The sequence below is a fragment of the Halichoerus grypus genome, chromosome 8 (genome assembly GCF_964656455.1).
Source record: "Halichoerus grypus chromosome 8, mHalGry1.hap1.1, whole genome shotgun sequence".
In the NCBI taxonomy this organism is placed as follows: Eukaryota; Metazoa; Chordata; class Mammalia; order Carnivora; family Phocidae; genus Halichoerus; species Halichoerus grypus.
The window spans coordinates 94,305,174-94,325,195 of record NC_135719.1 but is presented as its reverse complement, the minus strand read 5'-3'; the positions used below and the strand labels follow the sequence as shown (position 1 = coordinate 94,325,195).

The window sequence follows — 20,022 nt, the reverse complement described above, 5'->3', positions numbered from 1 at the left end:
ATGTATATTTTTCAACACCTTCTTATTTTCATGCCAAAAAATTGTTGACTCCGATTATTTATTTATACTATAACAGGACAAATGGAATTTTACCCTAAAGAACAAAGGCTGGGCTTTCCTGGCCCATATGAGTGATGACTCACTCTGGTTTCATAAAAAGACAAATCCCAGGGAAAAGAAAAACAAATTTTTAAAGACCTTTTTCTCATAACACTTCAGTTGTGCAAAATATTACTAACCAATGTTACTTGTCTAGGGATATTAATCTATACATAGGGCATTACTCCAGTGAGGAAATAATATGAATTTAATCATTTCAAGCAAGATATTTTAAGAACCCACAATTGCAAACTTGCTATCTAAAATTTGTCATTTTTGTAAAAGAAATAAATCCTTTTGGGGGACAAAGAGTTGAAACAAAGATGTAGAACCAGGCTATTTACAGAGTCATGTTATCATGAATCTTTGATTTTAAAGAATATTATTTGAGTTTTTAACTTACTAGACATACTATTAAAACATGTTTTCTAACTCAAAACTAACCTTTAAGTGGTGATGAAATCTGATAGAAAATAGGAGTAAATAGGTGTGACTTTTGTTTAAAAAATTATTCCCAGTACTAAACAATTTTATTATGTATTACTAAAGTCTCTGAGAAATAAATTAAATGAAAATGGCCTTTTAAGCATTGGTTTTCTTTCTCTGATACTTTTGACCAAAAAAAAAAAAAAAAAAAGCCTAAGTTTTCCTATTCCTAGAGAGTTCTTTGCAAAATGTGTTATTTCACAGTATTGGCCAATGTTTATTTTTCTAGTTTTATGCAGCTTATGGGAAAGAAATGAAGCTCTACATTTATTTGAATTATTCTTGGATCTTGAGCTACCATCCTTATATACTCAGGCTAACTATTGTTCTGATGTATTAAATGTAGACCCTACACTCTCCCTTTATAGTCATATCTGTCATTTGATTTTTTTTTCCCCAAGTCATTAGTCTCCTTCTCATTCTCTTTATCATGGCCTTAAATATCCAGTAAGACCCTATGATTTCTCATCTGAATGCTAATAACTCACTCCTTTGAAGCATCTTCAACTACAGCTGCACAGCCAGGAGGTCATAATAAGGTTGACAGAGGTAATAGTGGTCACTGTCATTACCACCATTCCCACTGCTCACAATCCCAATTTCTTCAGGCCTCAGCATACTCTCCATTCCTTATAATGGTTAATGAACTAAAATATTCAAGAAATAAAGTCTGATTTTGCTCAGTGATCTCAAAGCGCTTTGGAAATTTGATTTTTATATTGCATATGCTAATCCCATGAGCTAAATAGAAAAAGGTGCAGAGGAAAAGGTTAAGGTTACACATGTTATATACTCTTTTTTAATTGGAATAATTGATGGAGCATGAACCAAGACCCAGAAGAGTATTAGAGGATATAGAAAGTTAGAGAAACTTCTGTATGTACAAAGTCTGGTTGGTTCCCCTGAGGAGAAGTGTCTGCAGGAAGAATATCAAAGAGGAAGAATATCAGAATGAAGATTTTCCATTGCCCTTGAAATTGATACCAGTAACAGAGGGGTTGGCAACAACACCCTTGTACTTGGGAGATTTACAGAAGGCCTCTGAAGAGCTATTGGGGTGAAAGGCAATTCTGGTAATAGTGTGGTGAAATTTGAAAGGCCAAAAATGATGCCAGACTGAGAAAGAAAAACACCACCTCTACAACTATAGACTAATCACAGCCCCCACAATCCCTTCACTAGGAAAGCAGTACTTTCCTTTGTGGAGTCTTTTGAATCTGTAGTGGAGGCTCCCCAAATACCAGTTAGTGAAACCATCAGTGTCAGAATCTTATGGAAAAAGGCCAACCCACTGGTAGCGCCTGGGTGGCTCAGCCCATTAAGTGTCTGACTTGATTTCGGCGTGGGTCATGATCTCAGGGTTGTGGGATGGAGCCCCATGTTGGGCTTCTCGCTCAGTGGGGAGTCTGCTTGGGATTCTCTCTCTCTCTCCCATTGCCCCTCCCCCCACTCACATGCTCTCTCGTGCGTGCTTTCTCTCACTCTTTCAAAAAAAAAAAATGAAAACACTTATGATTAAGGAATTCATAATTTAAGTCATTAAGTACTGTACTTAGAAAAATTCATTGACATGTGAATGTGAGATGCTCACATGGGGAAGACTCCAGAAGACCACAGGTAGGGAGAGAGATACTCAAGAGGTAAGCAATGGCCCCAATACCAAAATCAATGACTTAAAGCTTTGCTTTGTCTTAATAAATCCATCAATTTAATGTAATGATATTTTGGTGAGTGCTTAGAAAACTCTTCGTGTGCCAAGTATTGTTTTAAATACTTTACAAATGTTAACTTATTTAACCTTCATAACAATCCTATGATATAGGTACTAGTATTTCCCCCACTTTATAGATGAGGAAATTACAGCTAAGGTGAAGATATGAAGTCATTTACCTGAGGTCACAGAGCTATTAAGTCACTGAGATCCACAGTTTCTGCTCCTAACTATGGTGCATCTTTTAGATGGTGGGCTAGGCACTGAGAAATCAAAAACAAATGGTCCTTAGGGAACTTACAGACTGGGGGAAAACAACTGGGAAGTCTTGCCATCTGTGCTCTAGGTAGGGAGAGAATGAACTGGGTCTTGCCCAAGCAAATCCTGGTTGACTTTCCATCCTGCTGCTCATTGCTGCTCACTATCTTTGCAAGAACCCATCATTTGGCTTATCAAATGCTTTCCCTTCATCTCCTCTGTGCTTTTGTTGGAAAAATGATAGGAAAATTTGAATATATACTCAATTTAGAATGGAGTCAGTTTTATTTCATTTTGAAATGGGACATAACGGGGTATCAGTTGTGATGATTCTAGAGATTCTTACTTTAGGGAAGATATTGCCATAGGAAAAGGATTAACTCTCAGAGGAATCAATGCAGTCATCAATTTTATTCTTATAGATTCATCCTCGGTTTGCAAATGGGATGAGAAATGCAGCTGCAGGTGAGACAGCACTCGTTTCGAAGAAATACTTGGCAGACCTCAGCTTTAAAGTGTCCACAGCTGTTTGAAGTTGTGCTTTGCATATTTACCTCTTCGTTTTATGCTACTCCTGTTGCTCATAGAGTCAATGAGATAATTTATAAAAAGAACTTATAAGAAAAGAAGTTGTTTTATAATTTTATAATATCAGCTTTCAGTATTTGGGAAGGATTTTTTTTTTTTAGTTTCTCATCTTTTCTTAACTAGACTCTATTAACTTGAATAATTCAGTGGATTCTATTTATTTGGTGTCCTGATAATGATATGACCTGTTAATTGGGAAGAATGCCAGATTAAAAAAAATTAGTTTAATGTGTTTCAATTACACTCTTGTTACAGCATAACACCTTACTAGTTTAAGTAAAGAGGTAAAAGGAACTCAAACTTGTCTCTAATGTCCTAAAAGCTGTTTACAATAGTTTATGGAACTAAACTAATGTTACTCATCCAAAATTTTGCCTTTTTAAACTCCAGAGTTTTGTCCTATTCTATTGACCATTAAAGTTGTAGTATCTAATATTATTTTAATATTTCTGAATTATTAATTCCTAATAATTGGAACATATTTACTGTATCTTCATAAGTGAAAAGGAAACTCTGCTTTTCAGTGTTCTTGAACTATTGCTATCTCTGGTAGTTATGTTAACAAAAAGGATTATTAAAGTGTGTAAAATATGCTAAAAGGACTTATGCGTCACTTTGCTAACATTATGGAAAAGAAATTATTTTTATTCTCATTTTTCAGTTAAGACGTATGAGACATAGTGGTGCCTGGGTGGCTCAGTTGGTTAAGCATCTCTCGCTCTTGATTTCGGCCCAGGTCGTGATCTCAGGGTCATGAGATCGAGCCCCACTCGGTCCAGCAGGGAGCCTGCTTAAGATTCTCTCTCCCTCTTCCTCTGTCCCTCCCCCCTCCAGCTCACGCTCTCTCTCTCTCTCCCTCACTCACTCTCTTTAAAAAAAAAAAAAAAAAAAATGAAACAAAGAGTACAAGACATAAGTGGATAACTGGCCCATAGTGACATAGCCAGTAGTTTTCAAGCCCAGGATTCGAACCATGCATTCTGATTCCTGACACCACCTTACTTAATCACTGTGTTACCATGTCTCCCACTTTAGAGGAAGAGCATGTATGGGGAGGCCTCAGATGTACTCAGTGGAGTTCTTGACATGGGTACACTTGGCTTAGAGGTGAAACTGGTGTTTTTCGTAGGCAATCGGATTGTCTCTGTGGAAAACAGTATAGCTCCTTTAGTATTTGCCAATAATTTATTTGATTATTCTCCTTTAGGTACAGACCATTAGTAGAGTGGTACATTTTGACATTTTGGTTTTGGTCACTGTGATTTATAAAACTGGAGGTAACAATCAAACTTTTCCCATTTCTATGTAGTTTATGGAATGGACTTTGTGTGACATTTAAAAGGACTTATCTGATCTGATAGAAAGATCGTGGTACTTGGAGTCAGTAGGTTTGATTTTTAGTCCTGGTTCTTCCAACTACCTGCTTTAACATGCCGGACAATTCTCTCTCTTTCTCTCTTCTCCCCTTTCCCTCCCCTTCTCCCTCTCCCACCCCCCTTGCTTGTAGGAGAAAGAAAGATTTCTAGTTCATAGGAATCTTGGGGAAGACCAAATGAGATGGCATATAAAGCACCTAGCAAATGTGTCACTTACAAAGTAGGTACTGAATAAATATTACTTCTCTTTCCTTCCCCTGCCTGCCCTGCTGCTATATTTTAAACTCTGGTTACTGACAGTTTTATATAACTGCTATGAAATCTGAGGGGGACTGAAGCTGTCATTCTAATTCATGGGAGTTGGTTAACTTCACAATTGTTCTCAGGCGCTAAATATGTGGCACAAATATATTTGTGAGCCACACTAAAACAGAAGGAAGTTCGTTTGGATATTATTTTACTAATCATTGGTACCTATCTTGGTTGTGGGGGGCTATCTTACTTCTACTACTTAAAACTGTATTTAAAGCAAACTTTTCCCCAATTGCTGTTGATAAAATGTCGCTTCAAAGCTGGCTCAACCAAATCTTTGCATATCACTTCATGCTTTATTCATTTATGTTTCTAATCTCAAAGCCATTTTCAGTATGGTTAACTATATGCTGTGTATAATATTAAAATGCCTTTATCACCTTATTTTAAAATATGCATAAACAGTGTCATTCATCTTATAGGAATGTAATAAATTGTTATTAATCTAATTATTCTCACTTTAAAGATGTAGAATCTGATGCACAGAGTGATTAATTCTCTTGAAGTCATTTGGAATTTATCAGTAATATCTGTGAGATGTTTTGAGTTTCCCAAATAAATACCACTATATTCTTTATCATAGAAAAAAAATATGAATGAAAATATATTTTGCACAAGTTTCATATGTGCTTACACTTGAAGAAATGAAGCAAAGTTTTATAAAGTTAATCTAACACCATCCACTTAATTATATGACTGGAAGTAGAAGCATTTTAAAACATGAATCACTTTAATTCTCTTTCTTTTATAGATATACCAATAATGATTAATAATAATAATATAATCTGTCATTTGTTGAGATATCTATATCGATCTATCTGTTCGGTTCCTGGATCTGTGCTGGATGGTTGTAGATGGTTCTTTTTTAATTGTATTTTTGCCACGTAACATACCTTTCATCATCTACTTGGGGTAATTACATTTCACTTCTCTTTTTGGGATCCACCCTTCTACCCCTCCCACTTCTGGGTGGAGTTGATCCCCCAAATCCAAGGGTTGAGTATATAGCCCAGGTCTAGCCAAAAACATTCTCCAGACCTTGCTAATGGGTTCAGTGGTAGATACTGTCAGGGTCTTAAATTTGATTTTACTTAACTTACAAGCTAATAAGTTAGTCTATTGTTGTTTCATAGATGACAGCAGAAGACACAGGATTTCTGGGTCAGAGACAAAAGATTTTATTACTCATGTTGCAGTCAGTAAGCAACATGATTTGCATGAGTTCCTTTTGCTTCTGATTTTCACGGAGCTGATGCAGTATGAGCCCATCTGGATGCTGTGTAGCAAGGGGTTTGTGTCACAGCTAAGGAACACTGATCTTGGGGGAAACCATCACTTCATAGCAAGCAGTAATCAAGGCTTCCTTGTTCTTAAAAGGGACATTACCTGATTGCTCAATATTCTTGCTACAAAACAACCTTGAGAAAAACTCCAGGAAAAGAGTGGTCAGGGCCTTTATTCTTGGGCAGACTCAGCAAGATAGATGGAGGGTGAAAGACATGGAGTGGTGCCTCCCAACAGATGAACTATCTCAAACAGTCCAATTAGAGAGAATCATTTTTACTCTTTCCTTTGAAATTTGAGCCTGGAAAAATATCATGTTTCATTCTCTGCTGCTGTCTTGTAATTACAAAGGAATAGCCTATCTGAGAATGGAGTCAACATGGCAAAAGTCAGAGATGAGAAAAGAAAAAAAAAAAAAAGGTCTTACTGAGTTATGGATCAAGTACACCCTGAAGCCAGATCTTCCTCCTTCCAGAATTTTCAGTTATGTGAGCTAATTAGGTTTTCATTCATTCACAACTGAAAGAGTTCTGATGGATTTGGCATTTGACATACATTGTCTCATCACAACAGCCCTCTAAAGGAGGTATTATTATCTGATCTTATAAATGAGCAAAACACATATCATGAAGATTAACTCGCTCAGTATCACACAATTAATGGAGTCACATTTGCTGATGGCAAACTCCATACTCTTCACCCTTAAACCCTTAGTTCTCAAACTTTAGTGTACTTCAGAAACACTGAGACTCACCCCAGACCTAATGAATGAAAAACTCTACAGTGGAGCAAAGAGAATATGCATTTTTGTAAGTTGTTGGGTGATTTGATGCAAGGCTCATGGACCACTTGTTAAGAAATAGTTCCCTTAGGCAAAGGTGTGATATCTGGGATACTGCTGGCTGATGTTCTGATACTCCATCCTCATTAAAAAGCCTCGCTTCTGGAAGATAACACTTGAAACCTTGTCAGTGATATAAACTACAAATCAAAAGAAATCCTTTTCTGAGAAGAGCTCTATTGGGAGAAGTAGGAAAAGTCAGGAAAAAAGGCTTCTGAGTGGGGGAGAGAAGGGTTAGGGAATGGAACTTAAAAGGGTAGGGGGGCAGACAAAGTCTTGAAGTTCTATTTCACCAATTATTACCTAAGAAATTCCTTTTTGTTTGAGGTGTGCGTGTGTGTGTGTGTGCGCGCGTGTGTGTGTGTGTGTGTGTGTGTGTGTGTGTGTGTGTGTGTTAGGTTCAGATCCCACATAGAGTTTATATATGTATAGGGAGACTTGGGAATCTTTGGAAAAAAGCATATAGACATCTGCTTGATTTGCTCGTTACAGTGGCTCATTGCACATGAAGGAGAATGTTTAATTTAATTATTGACTTTGAATAGACATTTTGCCACTGCTAATAATATTAGCTAGATTAATGAATTGTTCAAGGGTTATAGAGACAGAAAGACACGGTGAGAGCTATTGTTCATCAATATTTAGACAGCCCTTCCCAGAATAGTCATGTAAACCACACGTGTCATTGTAAAATATTTTCCTACTTGCCTAGCATGTCTTGGATTTTTTTTCTCTCCCTTTTTATTTATTCATTTATTTTAAAGAATTTGACAGAGAGATAGAAAGAGCACAAGTAGGCAAAGAGGCAGGCAGAGGGAGAGGGAGAAGCAGGCTTCCCGCTGAGCAGGGAGCCCGATGCGGGGTTCGATCCCAGGACCTCGGGATCATGACCTGCGCCGAAGGCAGACGCTTAACCGACTGAGCCACACAGGCGCCCCTTTTCTCTCCCTTTTTAAATGTAAATGGACTACTGTCTTTTGATACTCTACATGATACTCTAGTGTCTCCGCAACCTATCCTCCTCCAAGTGGATTCTGATACATAGTAAATCTTTCTTACATTTTTAAAGCTGGGAGTACTCTTGAGGACTTCACCTGTAACAGGTCTGTGCATGTGGGCAATGAGGGGTGCAGAGTTGAACCCCACCACAGGGATAATTTGTTAGCTAACAGCATTCTCCACCCCTCATTTTTTTAAAACTTGTCCACTCAAAACTGAAGATTTGCATCATACTGGCTTAAAGAGATCTTTTTTTTTTGTTAGGATCTTAAGCTCACTATTACTCCAAAAAATTTTGAGACCATGCCTGTAGTCTTAGTCTTGAAGGAGTGTAATATTTCCAAATATTGACTAGTAAGATTGAGTTTAACATAGGTTTTGAAAATAATTAAGTTCATTATCAAAGTGGACATTTTACCAAAGGACGTCTATTTTATTTATTTATTTTTTTAAAAAAGATTTTATTTATTTATTTGAGGGAGAGAGAGAGAGAGCATGAGAAGGGGGTAGGGTCAGAGGGAGAAGCAGGCTCCCCCATGAGCAGGGAGCCGGACATGGGGCTCGATCCCGGGACTCCAAGATCATGACCTGAGCCAAAGGCAGTCGCTTAACCAACTGAGCCACCCAGGTGCCCAGGATGTCTATTTTAAATTATGGCTCCTTTTTAGATGATGTTCCTCGCTATCTCACAGTTTGACAAGCAGGTATTTTGATATTTTAGTTTGCACTGGTTAGTTCTGTTCACAGGCCTCCTCAACGTTGTCATCATTGCAGAAACACATTCCTTTCCTTTAGAGTTGAAATCAGAAGCTGGACTATATCTGTTCATCCCCAATACAAATCCTTTCATGAATACACTCACTATAATACCCTGTCTCTAGACCTTTAACAAAATAGTAAATGATCACTTACAACATTATCTCTGTACCTGCCTTCCTCCAGGGAAACCATGTAACAATGTTGAACCCCTCTGCCTTCTTTTAAAGCCAGCAAACTGAAATGTGTTGAATGAAAAGCAAGATTTCCATCTGAATATGTGAAAGAGGTTCTCCTTACCCCAAAGATGTATGGTGTAATGGAGATAGCAGCATAGACTTTGCAATACTTTATTTTCTTAAGCACACACCACTGTAATAATTTTGTGAACATCTATCTATCATTTCAGTTGAGTATCTAACTCTCTGCTGTGGTACATTGGAATAAAGAAGGTGATGAGCAAGATTTATGAAGCAACCCCACTACCAAGGTGTTTTTTAGAAGGTTGATATAAATATGATATCTCTAATATTTGTTTAAAATAAGTTGGAAATATATCACAGTTGTGTTTTTTTTTTTTTTAAATGTATCTTCCATAATATTTTCCAGGAGAACACCTTGCCTTTCTTCTCAGGCCAAAATCATGCATACAGCATTTTGTATAATGGTCAGGGTTAAATTCGATGAGGCATTAAAGATTTTCAACATAATCCTTTTTTTGGGGCGGGGCAGATATCGTGTGAGAAGATGGCCTGAGGAATTCTCTGGGAACACAGAGATCCCTAGTAAGAGAGGTAATAGTTCATAGACACTAAAATGATGCATTTTAACTTCCTCCATAAATCTTGTTTCATTGCAGTGCCTCATTCCAAGGTGAGGCTCATCACCTTAGGACAGGAAAAGGCTTATCTTCAGCTTCTAGGCAATGCTAAAAGGCTTGAAAATCAGGTGAGGCAATGGGGGCAGGGGATTGCACAGAGATTTGCTAAATCCTTTTATTTTGCTTCAGCACATCAAGGGCTAAGACTAAAGGACTCCTCTCCTATCTTTTTCCTCTAGTGGAAAGGGGATGTGGGGTGAGGGGAATGGTTTGAAGAAGTGAAGTTGACAAAGGTAAGGAGAGATGGAAAAGCCCTGCGATAGAGCCACACGAAAATACAGACAGAGGAGATCCTGAGGGTCACCAGTCCAGTGCCACCCTAGATCCCCCTAGTCATGAGCCAAGAGGCTCAGCATGGGGCTGCCTATGGCAGGGTGAGACCAGTCCTTTGCAGAGGCTGGGGTAGCCCCCCAGACCAGTGGGCTGTAGGAGCACTGTGGAAGACCCTGAGAGGGCCACGGCCCACAGAAGCTGAGTATGGCCCTCACCAAGCTAAGAGGTTGGATCATAGACTCCAGAAGCTGCAGATTTCAACAAAGTGTAGACAGGAATCATCTTGAGGGGAAAAAGCACCCGTTCCCAGAGAGCAAAGGGTAAAGAGGGCCCCTTTCCCGAGGACCCCCCCCCCACCCTCTCCTCCACTAGGATGCGTAAAGCCTCTTTCCAATCTTCACTCTAAAGCCATTTTAAGGCTGACTAGAGAGGACAAGGAGGCCAGCTGGGAGATTGTCTAAACTCATTCAAATGAAATTTGGAATTTTTTTCTTAAAATGGCTATTTAAATAAACTCAATTAGATGTTTGAATATTTATTTAATTTTTTTTCTCCCCACTAGCCAGTTGGAAGGGGCTTGGAATAATGTTCCAAGTTCAATTTACCATCTTGCTATAGCTTTTTAAAATAATTTAAAAAGACAACAGTCCAGCTATCCTTAGTCATATTGAGATAATGTATAGAAGTATAAAGCCTAGAGTTACTGAGCATTTGAAATTTTTTGAGACCCCCTGCCCACCACTCTGGTTCTGGAATCACTGCTCTTGCCTGCTTGGAAAATGTTGCTTTCCACTTATTTGCTGTGAAAATAAAACTGCTCTAAAAAATAAAGTCTGTTAAAAAAAAAAAAAATTCCTCTAGTACCTTCTTAAATTCTTCTAGGGATGGAAATGGCCATCACTGAACAAAGCATAAAATATGACTCTCTTCTCTTACATTGAAATCTGATTTTTCTATTTCTTTTACCCATTTCCTCTGGAACACCTTTAGGCAATCTCTCCATCTCTCCCTCTCCTGTGTTTTCTCTCCCTGGGATGTAAGTCAGCAATTAGTCCCCACAGTGAAGTCTGAGGTCGTAAATGAGGGCAGACAGTAATTTAATCTGTGAGAGACTGAGATACCCTCTAGTTAGTTTGGTAACAACAGTGAACCAGAGAGAGTATGGGCTGCTACACTGCTTCCTAGTCATACTGACTCAAAGTTGTTTTTCCTCTTTCTCTGAACTAACAGACTTTTCTTTAAAAAAAAAAAAAAAAAAAAAAACCAAACAATTCAAAGTATAACCCCAATCTTGGTAAAATTTCCAAAGGTAATCTGGAACTGTTCTCCTTAAAATCTGAGTGAAACACAAAGCAACCAAGCCCACGCATATGTGTTTTTAAGTAATCCCTTAAAACAGTGAAATTCGATTGGCAAAATCAGACAACTTGCAACAACATAATACATTTGTTTATTTCGTTCATATTACAATGGTAACAGGTTAAGAGCACTAGATTTGTATCCCCTTAAGAGGATAATGTTTAAGATTTGTAAATTTCATTGTTCTTAACCATTAAAAATCTATTTTCCAAAGGAGTAATAATATATATTATTATCAAGGGACAGATCTCAACTTTATGATGTATAACCAAAAGCATATATTTGTTCCTTAGTTTAAACAAAACGTTAGAGACATTTTAACTCTTGGTTACTGCTTTCAGGAAAGCACAATGTTCTTGAAGCAAGTATTACACAAAACATCTTTTCCCATGATTTCAACCATTGTGTGTCATGTCAATGAGAGAACGAAGAGCCCCCGACTTAGCAGCTCCCAGTGGTTGTAGCACACCCTGGCTTACTTAAACAGTCAACCAACAAACATGTATTTAGTGCCTACTATGTACATGCCAGCATACTAAAGCAATACAGGAAATACAAAGAAGTAAAATTATTGGTCCTTGCCCTGCTCAGGCTTCCAGTGTAATTGTTAAGATTAAACACAGACACAAATTACTCTACTTTCAATGTGTTCAAAAGAAGTGACAATGTTAACTAGATTGTCTATTAGAATCGTCTATGCTGGAACCTAGAAGACGCAGGGACATAAACAGGGACATTCTCAGCACTGACTAAAATCTGTGTGCATCAGATTTCTCAGCTCCAGAGTGAGCTGAGCGCTGCTTGAACACCCATATCTGAAAGAGCTCCTGCCAGCCTCACATTGTTTCGTGGACTCATGACAATGGAGCAAGATCAATAGACATAATATGTAAAAATATAAATAAAATCATACATAGGGTGATGTTGAAAGGAGTTCAGGACATTCCACTCTGCACGGGAGGGAGGTGGCTCACCCACGTTATTATTTATTTATTTATTATTAAGACAAACAAGAGACTACATAAGAAAAAGTATAAAAGAATCTCCAAACTTCACTGAACACAAGCAAAAATAGAAGGATAAGAAAAGAGGGCCCAACAGAGAGGAGAGGTTTTGAGAGGTCCTTGGGGAGAAAACTTCCCCCCACTGCCACCTCCAATCCCACCCCCAGTATCCTGAAGGAGAGGCCCTAGGCTAGGCAAGTAAAGAAAAGCAAAGCAGAGACACCTTCTCAAACATCACAGATAAATAAATAAATATGTTAAGCAAGAAATAATTTATTAGGCACCGCTTGAAAGGCAGCAACCTTCAAGGGCCGGGCAGGCCTCACTCTGTAGCCTGCGGGCGGCAGCAACGCGCTCGCGATTGGCCAAGGCTCACAAGGCGCCACCGAGGTCCTGGCCCGGTGCCTGGTCTTCGAGATAAACCCGGGCAGGAAACCGAGTCTGTGGTTGCTCTACATCTGCACGGCCAGGGCTTAGGTGAGGGAGCAATCGTAGTGTAGCTGCAGACTCCCGGGCGGCCCCGGAGAAAGTGCGCCCTGCCCTGCCGGGCCAACTCACACCAGCGTTGTTGTCCCGGGAGTGCCCAGCACTTGGTCTTTGAAATCAAAAGCGCTGGTTGTGAGCCGGAAAAGAGGGTGGTTTCTATTACAACCCCCTCCCCGCCAAACCCCGGAATCTTCTAGAAACTCCTGGGTCGCTCGTTGTCAGTTCCTTTTTTGCTCCCAAGGGGGGTTTGGATGGGGACTGCAGAATGCCTGGAGTTCGGAGCGCGGGACCGATTTTACTAAGCACCTGGCTCCGCCCTGGGTGGAATGGGAGTGGTGATGGGGTTCCGGGAAGGGCACGACTTCACCCGAGAGTAGGAGAAAAGACCAACTGCCTAGTTCATTCCCGAGTCCTACTTCTTTCAAATAGAGCTGAGCAAAGAGAGAGAGGTGATTCTCCAGACTCCGCTAGGGGCACCAGGCAAAATCTGGCCAGCGGAGGGGCGCGGCAGGGCGGGGCGGAGGGCGAGCTGGGGACTCACCCCGTGGGAAACCCGTGGCGGTAACTGCGGCTCAGCTTAAACAAAAATAACCGCTGGCCGGGCTGAGGGTCAGGCTGAGTTGACGACGTTTATGAGTTCATGATCTGCACCTGCAGGACGGGGCAGAAGGAAAGATCGAAGTTACAGAGTGGGGAGCATAGCGGGGCGCAGAACTGCAAGCGCAGCGGAGGAGGGAGCGAAAGTAGCAGACAGAGGAGAAAGGGGCCCGCGAGCCTTCCCAATTTATAAGCAAAGTGCCCAATTCCACCTTTGTCGCGCTTTCCCGGGTCTCTTCCCCCCCACGCGCACACAGTGTCTGAGCCCCACTTTGCCCCACCGCACCCAGACGCCTGGATACTTTCACCTCTCGCACCCGGCCTCCCTTCCTCCTCATCTTCCTCCTCCTGCCTTGCGCAGGGCCCTCGCGTGGCCAAGGCTCAGAGAGTCGTGATCCGAGACGTGCAGGTGCCATTACGGAAGACACCGCCTCCGGACTCTAGGTTCTCTGGCTGGAAGTCCTCCACGCTGTAAGCGCGGCTCTTGAGGGCGGTAGCGTAGTAGTCGACAGGCTCCTCGGCGGCGTTGTCCATCCAGCTGAGGCACAGGATGCGCTGGAAAGAGCGCTTGAAGTTGTCCGAAAGGAAGCCATAGAGGATGGGATTGGCGCAGCTGTTGGCGTAGCCGAGGATGACCGACAGTTGGCTCACCGTGGCGTCGTCCTGCTCCGCAAACACGTTGACCAGCTGCACTACATAGAAAGGCATCCAGCAGATGACAAACACCATCACCACCATCATCACCATCAGGGTGATCTTGCGCTCCGAGCGCTTGCGCTGCTGCCAGCCGGCCTTGAGGGCCACCATGCGCATTTTGGCGATGATGAGCACGTAGCACAGGCAGATGGCCCCGACGGGCAGCAGGAAGCCCATGAGAAATGTGTACAACACGAAGCCCACTAGCCAGCGCTGAGCGGGTTCAGGCATGAGCATGTTGCAGGCCACCGTGCCATCACTGTTGGCCGCTGTGCGCGAGAAGACCACAATGGGCAGAATGACAAGCAGCGATAGCACCCACACGCCCAGATTCACCACCTTGGCCACGGTGGGCCGGCGGTAGCGTGCTGCCTTGATGGGGTGCACCACGGCCACGTACCGGTCCACGCTAAGCACAGTCAGACAGTAGATGCTGGTGAACATGTTGACTGCGTCCACGCTGAGCACGAGGCGGCAGAGCAGCGCGCCGAAGGGCCAGTGGCGAAGCAACGTGGAGGTGACCAGGAATGGCACACTGAGCATGAGCAGCTCATCGGCGATGGCCAGGTTCAGGATGTAGATGTTGGTGGCCGTCTTCATTTTGGCGTAGCGCAGGATCACGTAGATGACCATGGAGTTACCACACAGCCCCACCAAGCACACCACGGAGTAGATGAAAGAGATGAGGATGGCGCTGCCCTGGCCCTCGCTCAAGGTCCCGTTCTGGGACGCGTTTCGCCCAGGCTCCTCCATGCCGTCCGCAGCGCCGGCCCCAGGGCCCCTGCTGCCGCCGCCTTCGCCGCAGCTGCCCGGGCTGGGGCTAGGAGAGGAAGGAGAGGAGGCAGTGCCATTGGGGAACATTTCAGCTGCTGGGGGCCGATGGGGCTACTGGGGCTGGGGCGCTCTCCTCGCGCCCCCGCCGCTCGCGCCCTCACTCGGCACCCCGCCCTCCCGCCCGCAGCTCACTGCTGCCGGACACCTGGGGTAGCACGCAGCGGCTACGCGGAGCTTGGCTCTGATCGGCGCGGGCAGGGCGCATTGCCCAGCGGAGGCTTGCGCGCCGCCGCTTGCAGCTCCGGGGCGCCCGGGCACACGCGAGCGTGGAGAGGGGAGGCCAGGAGGCTGAAGCCCCGCGCCGCACAGCCATTAAGTGGCGCGGCTCTGGGCTGGTGAATGATTAATAGACACCACCAGCGCGTCAGCAGCTACGAAAAGGGAGGGGTGGGGGAGAAAAAGAGGGAGGAAGGCGATATAGGTGGCTTACCACCCCTCGCCCAATTTTTTTCTTTCCCAGTCCTGGGCTCGGATCAACTCCAGCAGCTGCTTCTGGGGGGTCCCCTGAAGTACCCTTCACCCATCCCTCAGGGGGAACTGGGGAGTTTGTCCGCCTTCCTGGAGGGTGGGTGGGAACCAAAGGTGTAGAATCTGTCCCACCCCACCCGGCTCCTATCCAGTGAAGCAGACCCCGGGCACAGATGTCTGGAGTTCATCTCAGTTTCCCCCAGTTGCTGCCCCGTCCTGAGAGACCCCAACTCCACTCCCATCCCATCGTTCGGGGCCCTAAACCCTCACCTCCCGCTAGCCCTGCCCCTCAAGACCCGCCGCGGAAGCTCTCGGTCCCGCTTACCCAGCGCGCGCTACCTCCAGACCGACGCGTAGATGGCCCGTGCAAAGTGCCTGTGCGGTCTGCTGGCACGGTGACGTTCTTCGCGCAGTCCAACTCCTTTCTTTGGGCCGGACCCCCGCACAGGCGCCCACGCAGAGACTCTTAGAGTCGCTGAAACTGACCCTGAGCCGTGTTAAGAGGAGGAAGGACAAAAACCGTGCGTTAGGAGATTCTGCCTTACAACACCGCAGGCAGCTCTTCGCGGGCGGGAGTGATTTAGGGGCCTGAGTAAACCATTGCGAATCTCTTAATAAAGCGTGTAGTGCCCAGAGCCGCCTCCGTCTCCCAGAGGAATATAGACCACAGAAAGGAGGACGCGCGGCTGGGAGCACGGAAGGAGCCCGAGGCTCCCTCCCGAACGTGCCAGTGGCGGTACTGGAAATCCATCTAGGTGTTCGCTGGGGAAAGATACGGCTGCGCCGCTTGGAAAGGCCCCGCCTGCGTCCCTGCTGTACTTTGTACCCGGGAGAGTTGGCGGGCCCCGGGGGAGGAGAGTGTAAAGGCCTGGGAGAGCAGGGATGCCAGCTCCCCTAAACCCACGCAGGGCCCGCCGTGCTGGTGACCAGACCCGCCACCAACTCCACAAACGAGCAGGAAGACCTTCGGGTCTTCCCGTGAATTACTAGGATTTCAGCCTTTTCTGAGGCCCTCGGACATATGACCCTGTTCCAGTTCACGTTCCTAAACTTTTAAGCGACAGAAATCGATGCAGGCACCCTAAAGCTCGCCTGCTTCATTTAGGAATTGAATGGTTTGTGTAAAAGAATGAATGTTCAGTCACTATGATTTTTAATCACCTCTGGGACTTCCCACCATCCCTAGCCTAGGCTCCTTTTGGCTGTCCGCTGGTTCCAGCCCAAGGAAGGATCACTCCATCCAACTCTCCTGTCCCTTTTCAAAACCCCGTCACGTCTTTCTCTGAAACGCGCCTGTTGCCAGGAAGGCTGACCTGAGGCAGCCTAGTGCTGGGCTTCTTTCAAACTTTAGCTTTGTCTCAGAGTTTCTTGTTAGTTCTTCCTTTCTCTCAACTAAGTGGAGCACCCACTGTGCCCTGGGTCTCAGCCTTCCCTCCCATCAGTACCTGAAGAGGCAACCTGTAACCGAAACTAAACTCCTCACTGAAGCTATTTGTAACCAGACAATTCAGCATGCAAAAATGGATGCAGAACCTGAAAAAAAAAAAAAAAGCGTAATTCCTATTGCCCCCTGTTTCATATGGGCAATCTTTTGCTTATATGTGTTTTAGTTCTCAAAACTAAATGCTCCTGAAAGGAAAAGAGTAACTTCTGTAGTGTGTTGATTATACCAATCAAAGATAAATTATGTCAGGCCCTCATAGGAAGATGTGAAATGGGCACTGGATTATTAATGAGAAATGTGCTAGGAAGGAATTTGGAATTTCATAAGGCCCAAGCTGTTTAACCCATTACTTTATCTAAACAAATTACTTTTTACCTTTTATGAAAATGGGATGTGGAATTGATGGTTAGTTGTGTTTTATTTTCTTTTTAAAATACTGAATATATGAGGGGAGGAGAAGAATGTTCATCAAGTTTTTTAAAAAATGGCCTCCCCCCCGCCCCCACCCCAGAAGAGCTTTTTACAAGCCAAGCCTCATAATGGTTTAGATGCCTCTTTGCCAATCACTGACTGAAGACACCTGGCTATTCTTCAGGGGGCTGACATTTCAACAGTCATCATTTAGATGCCTTGGCATTGATCATGGTTGCTCAAGGGGAATGGGCGATGGGAGCCGGTAAAGCAGAGCTCTGTTATTCAGACTCTTGTATGTTCCCTTTGCAGCTCACCTTAGGGAAATCTCCTCTCCATTTAGTGGTAGCCTCATGTACAAAAGAAGAAAACTTAAGACCCGACATGAACGTGTTTGTTTGTTTGCTTGCTTGTTTCTGAAGTGGTTTCTATGATAGATTATTTATCCATTAAAAAAAGATTGACCAGGAAATATCACTTACACCCACTAGAATGGCTATGATAATTTTTTAAAGGAAAAAACCAAATGTTGGGGGTGCCTGGGTGGCTCAGTCGTTAAGCATCTGCCTTTGGCTCCGGTCGTGGTTCCAGGGTCCTGGGATCAAGCCCCGCAAGGGGCTCCCTGCTCGGCGGGAAGCCTGCTTCTCCCTCTCCCACTCCCCCTGCTTGTGTTCCCTCTCTTGCTGTCTCTCTCTGTCAAATAAATATATAAAATTAAAAAAAAAAAAAAAACAAATGTTGGCCAGCATATGGAGAAATTGGAACCCTTATATGTTGCCGATGGGAATAAAAAATGATGCAGCAGCTTTAGAATGTTTAATGATTGTTCAAAAAGTTAAACAGAATTCCATATGACCAAGCAACATGCTGCCCCTAGGTATTTGCCCCACCAAAATTGAAAATAGGTGTTTGAACAAACATGCTCATAGCGACATCATTCATAATAGCCAAAAAGCCAAACCCAAATATCCGTCAACTGATGAATGGATAAACAAAGTGTGGTGTATCCTCACAATAGATTATTTATCCATAGAGAGGAATGAAGTACCCACACATGAGCCTTGAAAACATTAGGCAAAGTGAAGGAAGCAAAACAGAAAAAGTCGTGTATTTCATGATTCCATTTATCTGAGATGTCCAGAACAGGCAAATCCATAGAGACAAAGCAGACCAGAGGTTGGCAGGAGCTGAGGGGAGAAGGGATGGGGAATGACTGCTTAATGGCTGTGGGGTTTCTTTTTTGGGTCATGGAAATGTTCTGGAGCTAGGTAATGGTGGTGGTTGTACAACACTGTGAATGTACTAAAAGCCACTGAATTGTGCATTTTGAAAATGGTTAAAATTATGATTTTTTATGTCATGTGAACTTTACTTCATTAAAAAAAGAGCCATCGAGATGGGTATGAGCCATGCAGTGTTACATGGAATCTTTTCAGTCACGTATTTCTTAACATTATATCTGTGAACTAATCCATGAACAAACAAAAACAATCAAGCAAAAGGCAGCATTTCTGAACTAAACAATATGAGATCAAGGGTGCAGCTGTTTTTAAATTATATTAGGAACAGGAGCCCAGTTAGGAATCTGCCTTCCTCTCAGACCTTAATTTAATGTCTCTTGATGAAACAGGAACACTATGGGCGCCTGGGTGGCTCAGTTGTTTAAGCGACTGCCTTCGGCTCAGGTCATGATCCTGGAGTCCCGGGATCGAGTCCCACATCGGGCTCCCTGCTCAGCGGGGGGTCTGCTTCTCCCTCTGACCCTCTTGCCTCTCGTGCTCTCTGTCTCTCATTCTCTCTCTCTCTCTCAAATAAATAAATAAAATCTTAAAAAAAAAAAAAGAAAGAAAGAAACAGGAACACTAATGTAGGCATGGCGTTGTTATAATGTGTAAGGAACACGGCCGAAGAGAAGGCAGAACTCCACAGTCTTCGTGGAGTTTAAAAACTTTTTTTTTTTTTTCCTAATTCACATATGTAGAGCCTGAAAAAGCTTAGGATAGGCTTGTTTCCCCTGTGAAAGTAAACTGTCCCGCAGTCTCTCCTTCTTTGGTTACTATCTTTTCTATGCTTCTGTGATTTGAACATTTCTAGATACGAGAGAAGAAAGATGATGGCTTGCAAGAAGGGAAGAAGGAAAAGTCCTAATTTAGGAAGTTGCAGATTCTTAAGTGAACTGTTTTTCTTCCTCATCTCAGTTCTACAAGCTACACTCCCCTGTGCTATCAGGTAGCAGGTGCACACTTGGATTACTGTATTTATCACACTGTGCTGTGATTTCTTTGTGTACTTATCTCTCCTCACTTCTAAATCTATAAGCTTGCTGAGAACAGTGGCTATATTTTACTTATCTTTATATCCCCGGCACCCAGCACAGTACCTGGAAAATTGCCTAACACCTCCTTGTTTGATTTTTCTGAGGTATGCCGTAGATAATATCTTCCTTTTGTTCCAACCGATAAGATGTAGATACAAAGAAATGCACTTTCGGCCTCTTGCAAGGAAAGTTTTAATATCTGCGTAATATCATCATCTGTAACAATTTCTTACACATTTAAATCATTCTGAACAATTTCAATTTGCATGTCCTTATATCAACAATTACCGTGCTGATGATTCCTTCATTGATCATTCTTGGTCTTAAATTTCTTGGCAGAGAAAAGGCTCTGGAAAATGGGCGGTACATACTTTAGTAGCTAATGATGGTTATTTAATAGTATCATGCAGTGTGAAAGCCATTATATGTGGAAGATCGTTTCTTTTAATTGCAGTCCTGAGTCTCAGTTGATTTGGTGGAATAGTAATTACCAGGAGCTCAAACTCTGCTTCCATCAAAATCATTACTAATGTGGTTTTTCCA

At 43.1% G+C, this 20,022-nt stretch overlaps 1 protein-coding gene and 1 long non-coding RNA gene across 5 annotated transcripts in view; one reads left to right on the top strand and one right to left on the bottom strand.

Annotated features, from left to right (window-relative positions):
* LOC118525869 (uncharacterized) overlaps positions 1-5,378 on the top strand; it is a 214,588-nt gene extending 209,210 nt beyond the window's left edge. For both annotated transcript variants that reach the window (XR_013450174.1, XR_004912349.2), the window contains one exon: positions 4,650-5,378. This is a non-coding gene — a long non-coding RNA (uncharacterized LOC118525869). The remainder of the gene's footprint in view (positions 1-4,649) is intronic.
* A 5,912-nt stretch (positions 5,379-11,290) lies between these two features.
* Positions 11,291-20,022, bottom strand: part of SSTR1 (somatostatin receptor 1) — a 137,024-nt gene continuing 128,292 nt past the window's right edge. The window contains exons 2-4 of one of the 3 annotated variants that reach the window (XR_013440667.1): positions 15,633-15,794; positions 13,618-14,825; positions 11,291-13,363 (exon numbers count right to left, since the gene is read on the bottom strand). Coding sequence is in view for 1 of the 3 variants with exons in the window: in XM_078053597.1 (XP_077909723.1) it covers positions 13,691-14,825; positions 15,633-15,794 (1,297 nt within the window). In the remaining 2 variants the exon portion in view is untranslated. Of the gene's footprint in view, positions 14,826-15,632; positions 15,795-20,022 lie in introns of all 3 variants that reach the window. The other 2 variants (XR_013440668.1, XM_078053597.1) reach the window with 2 other exon arrangements.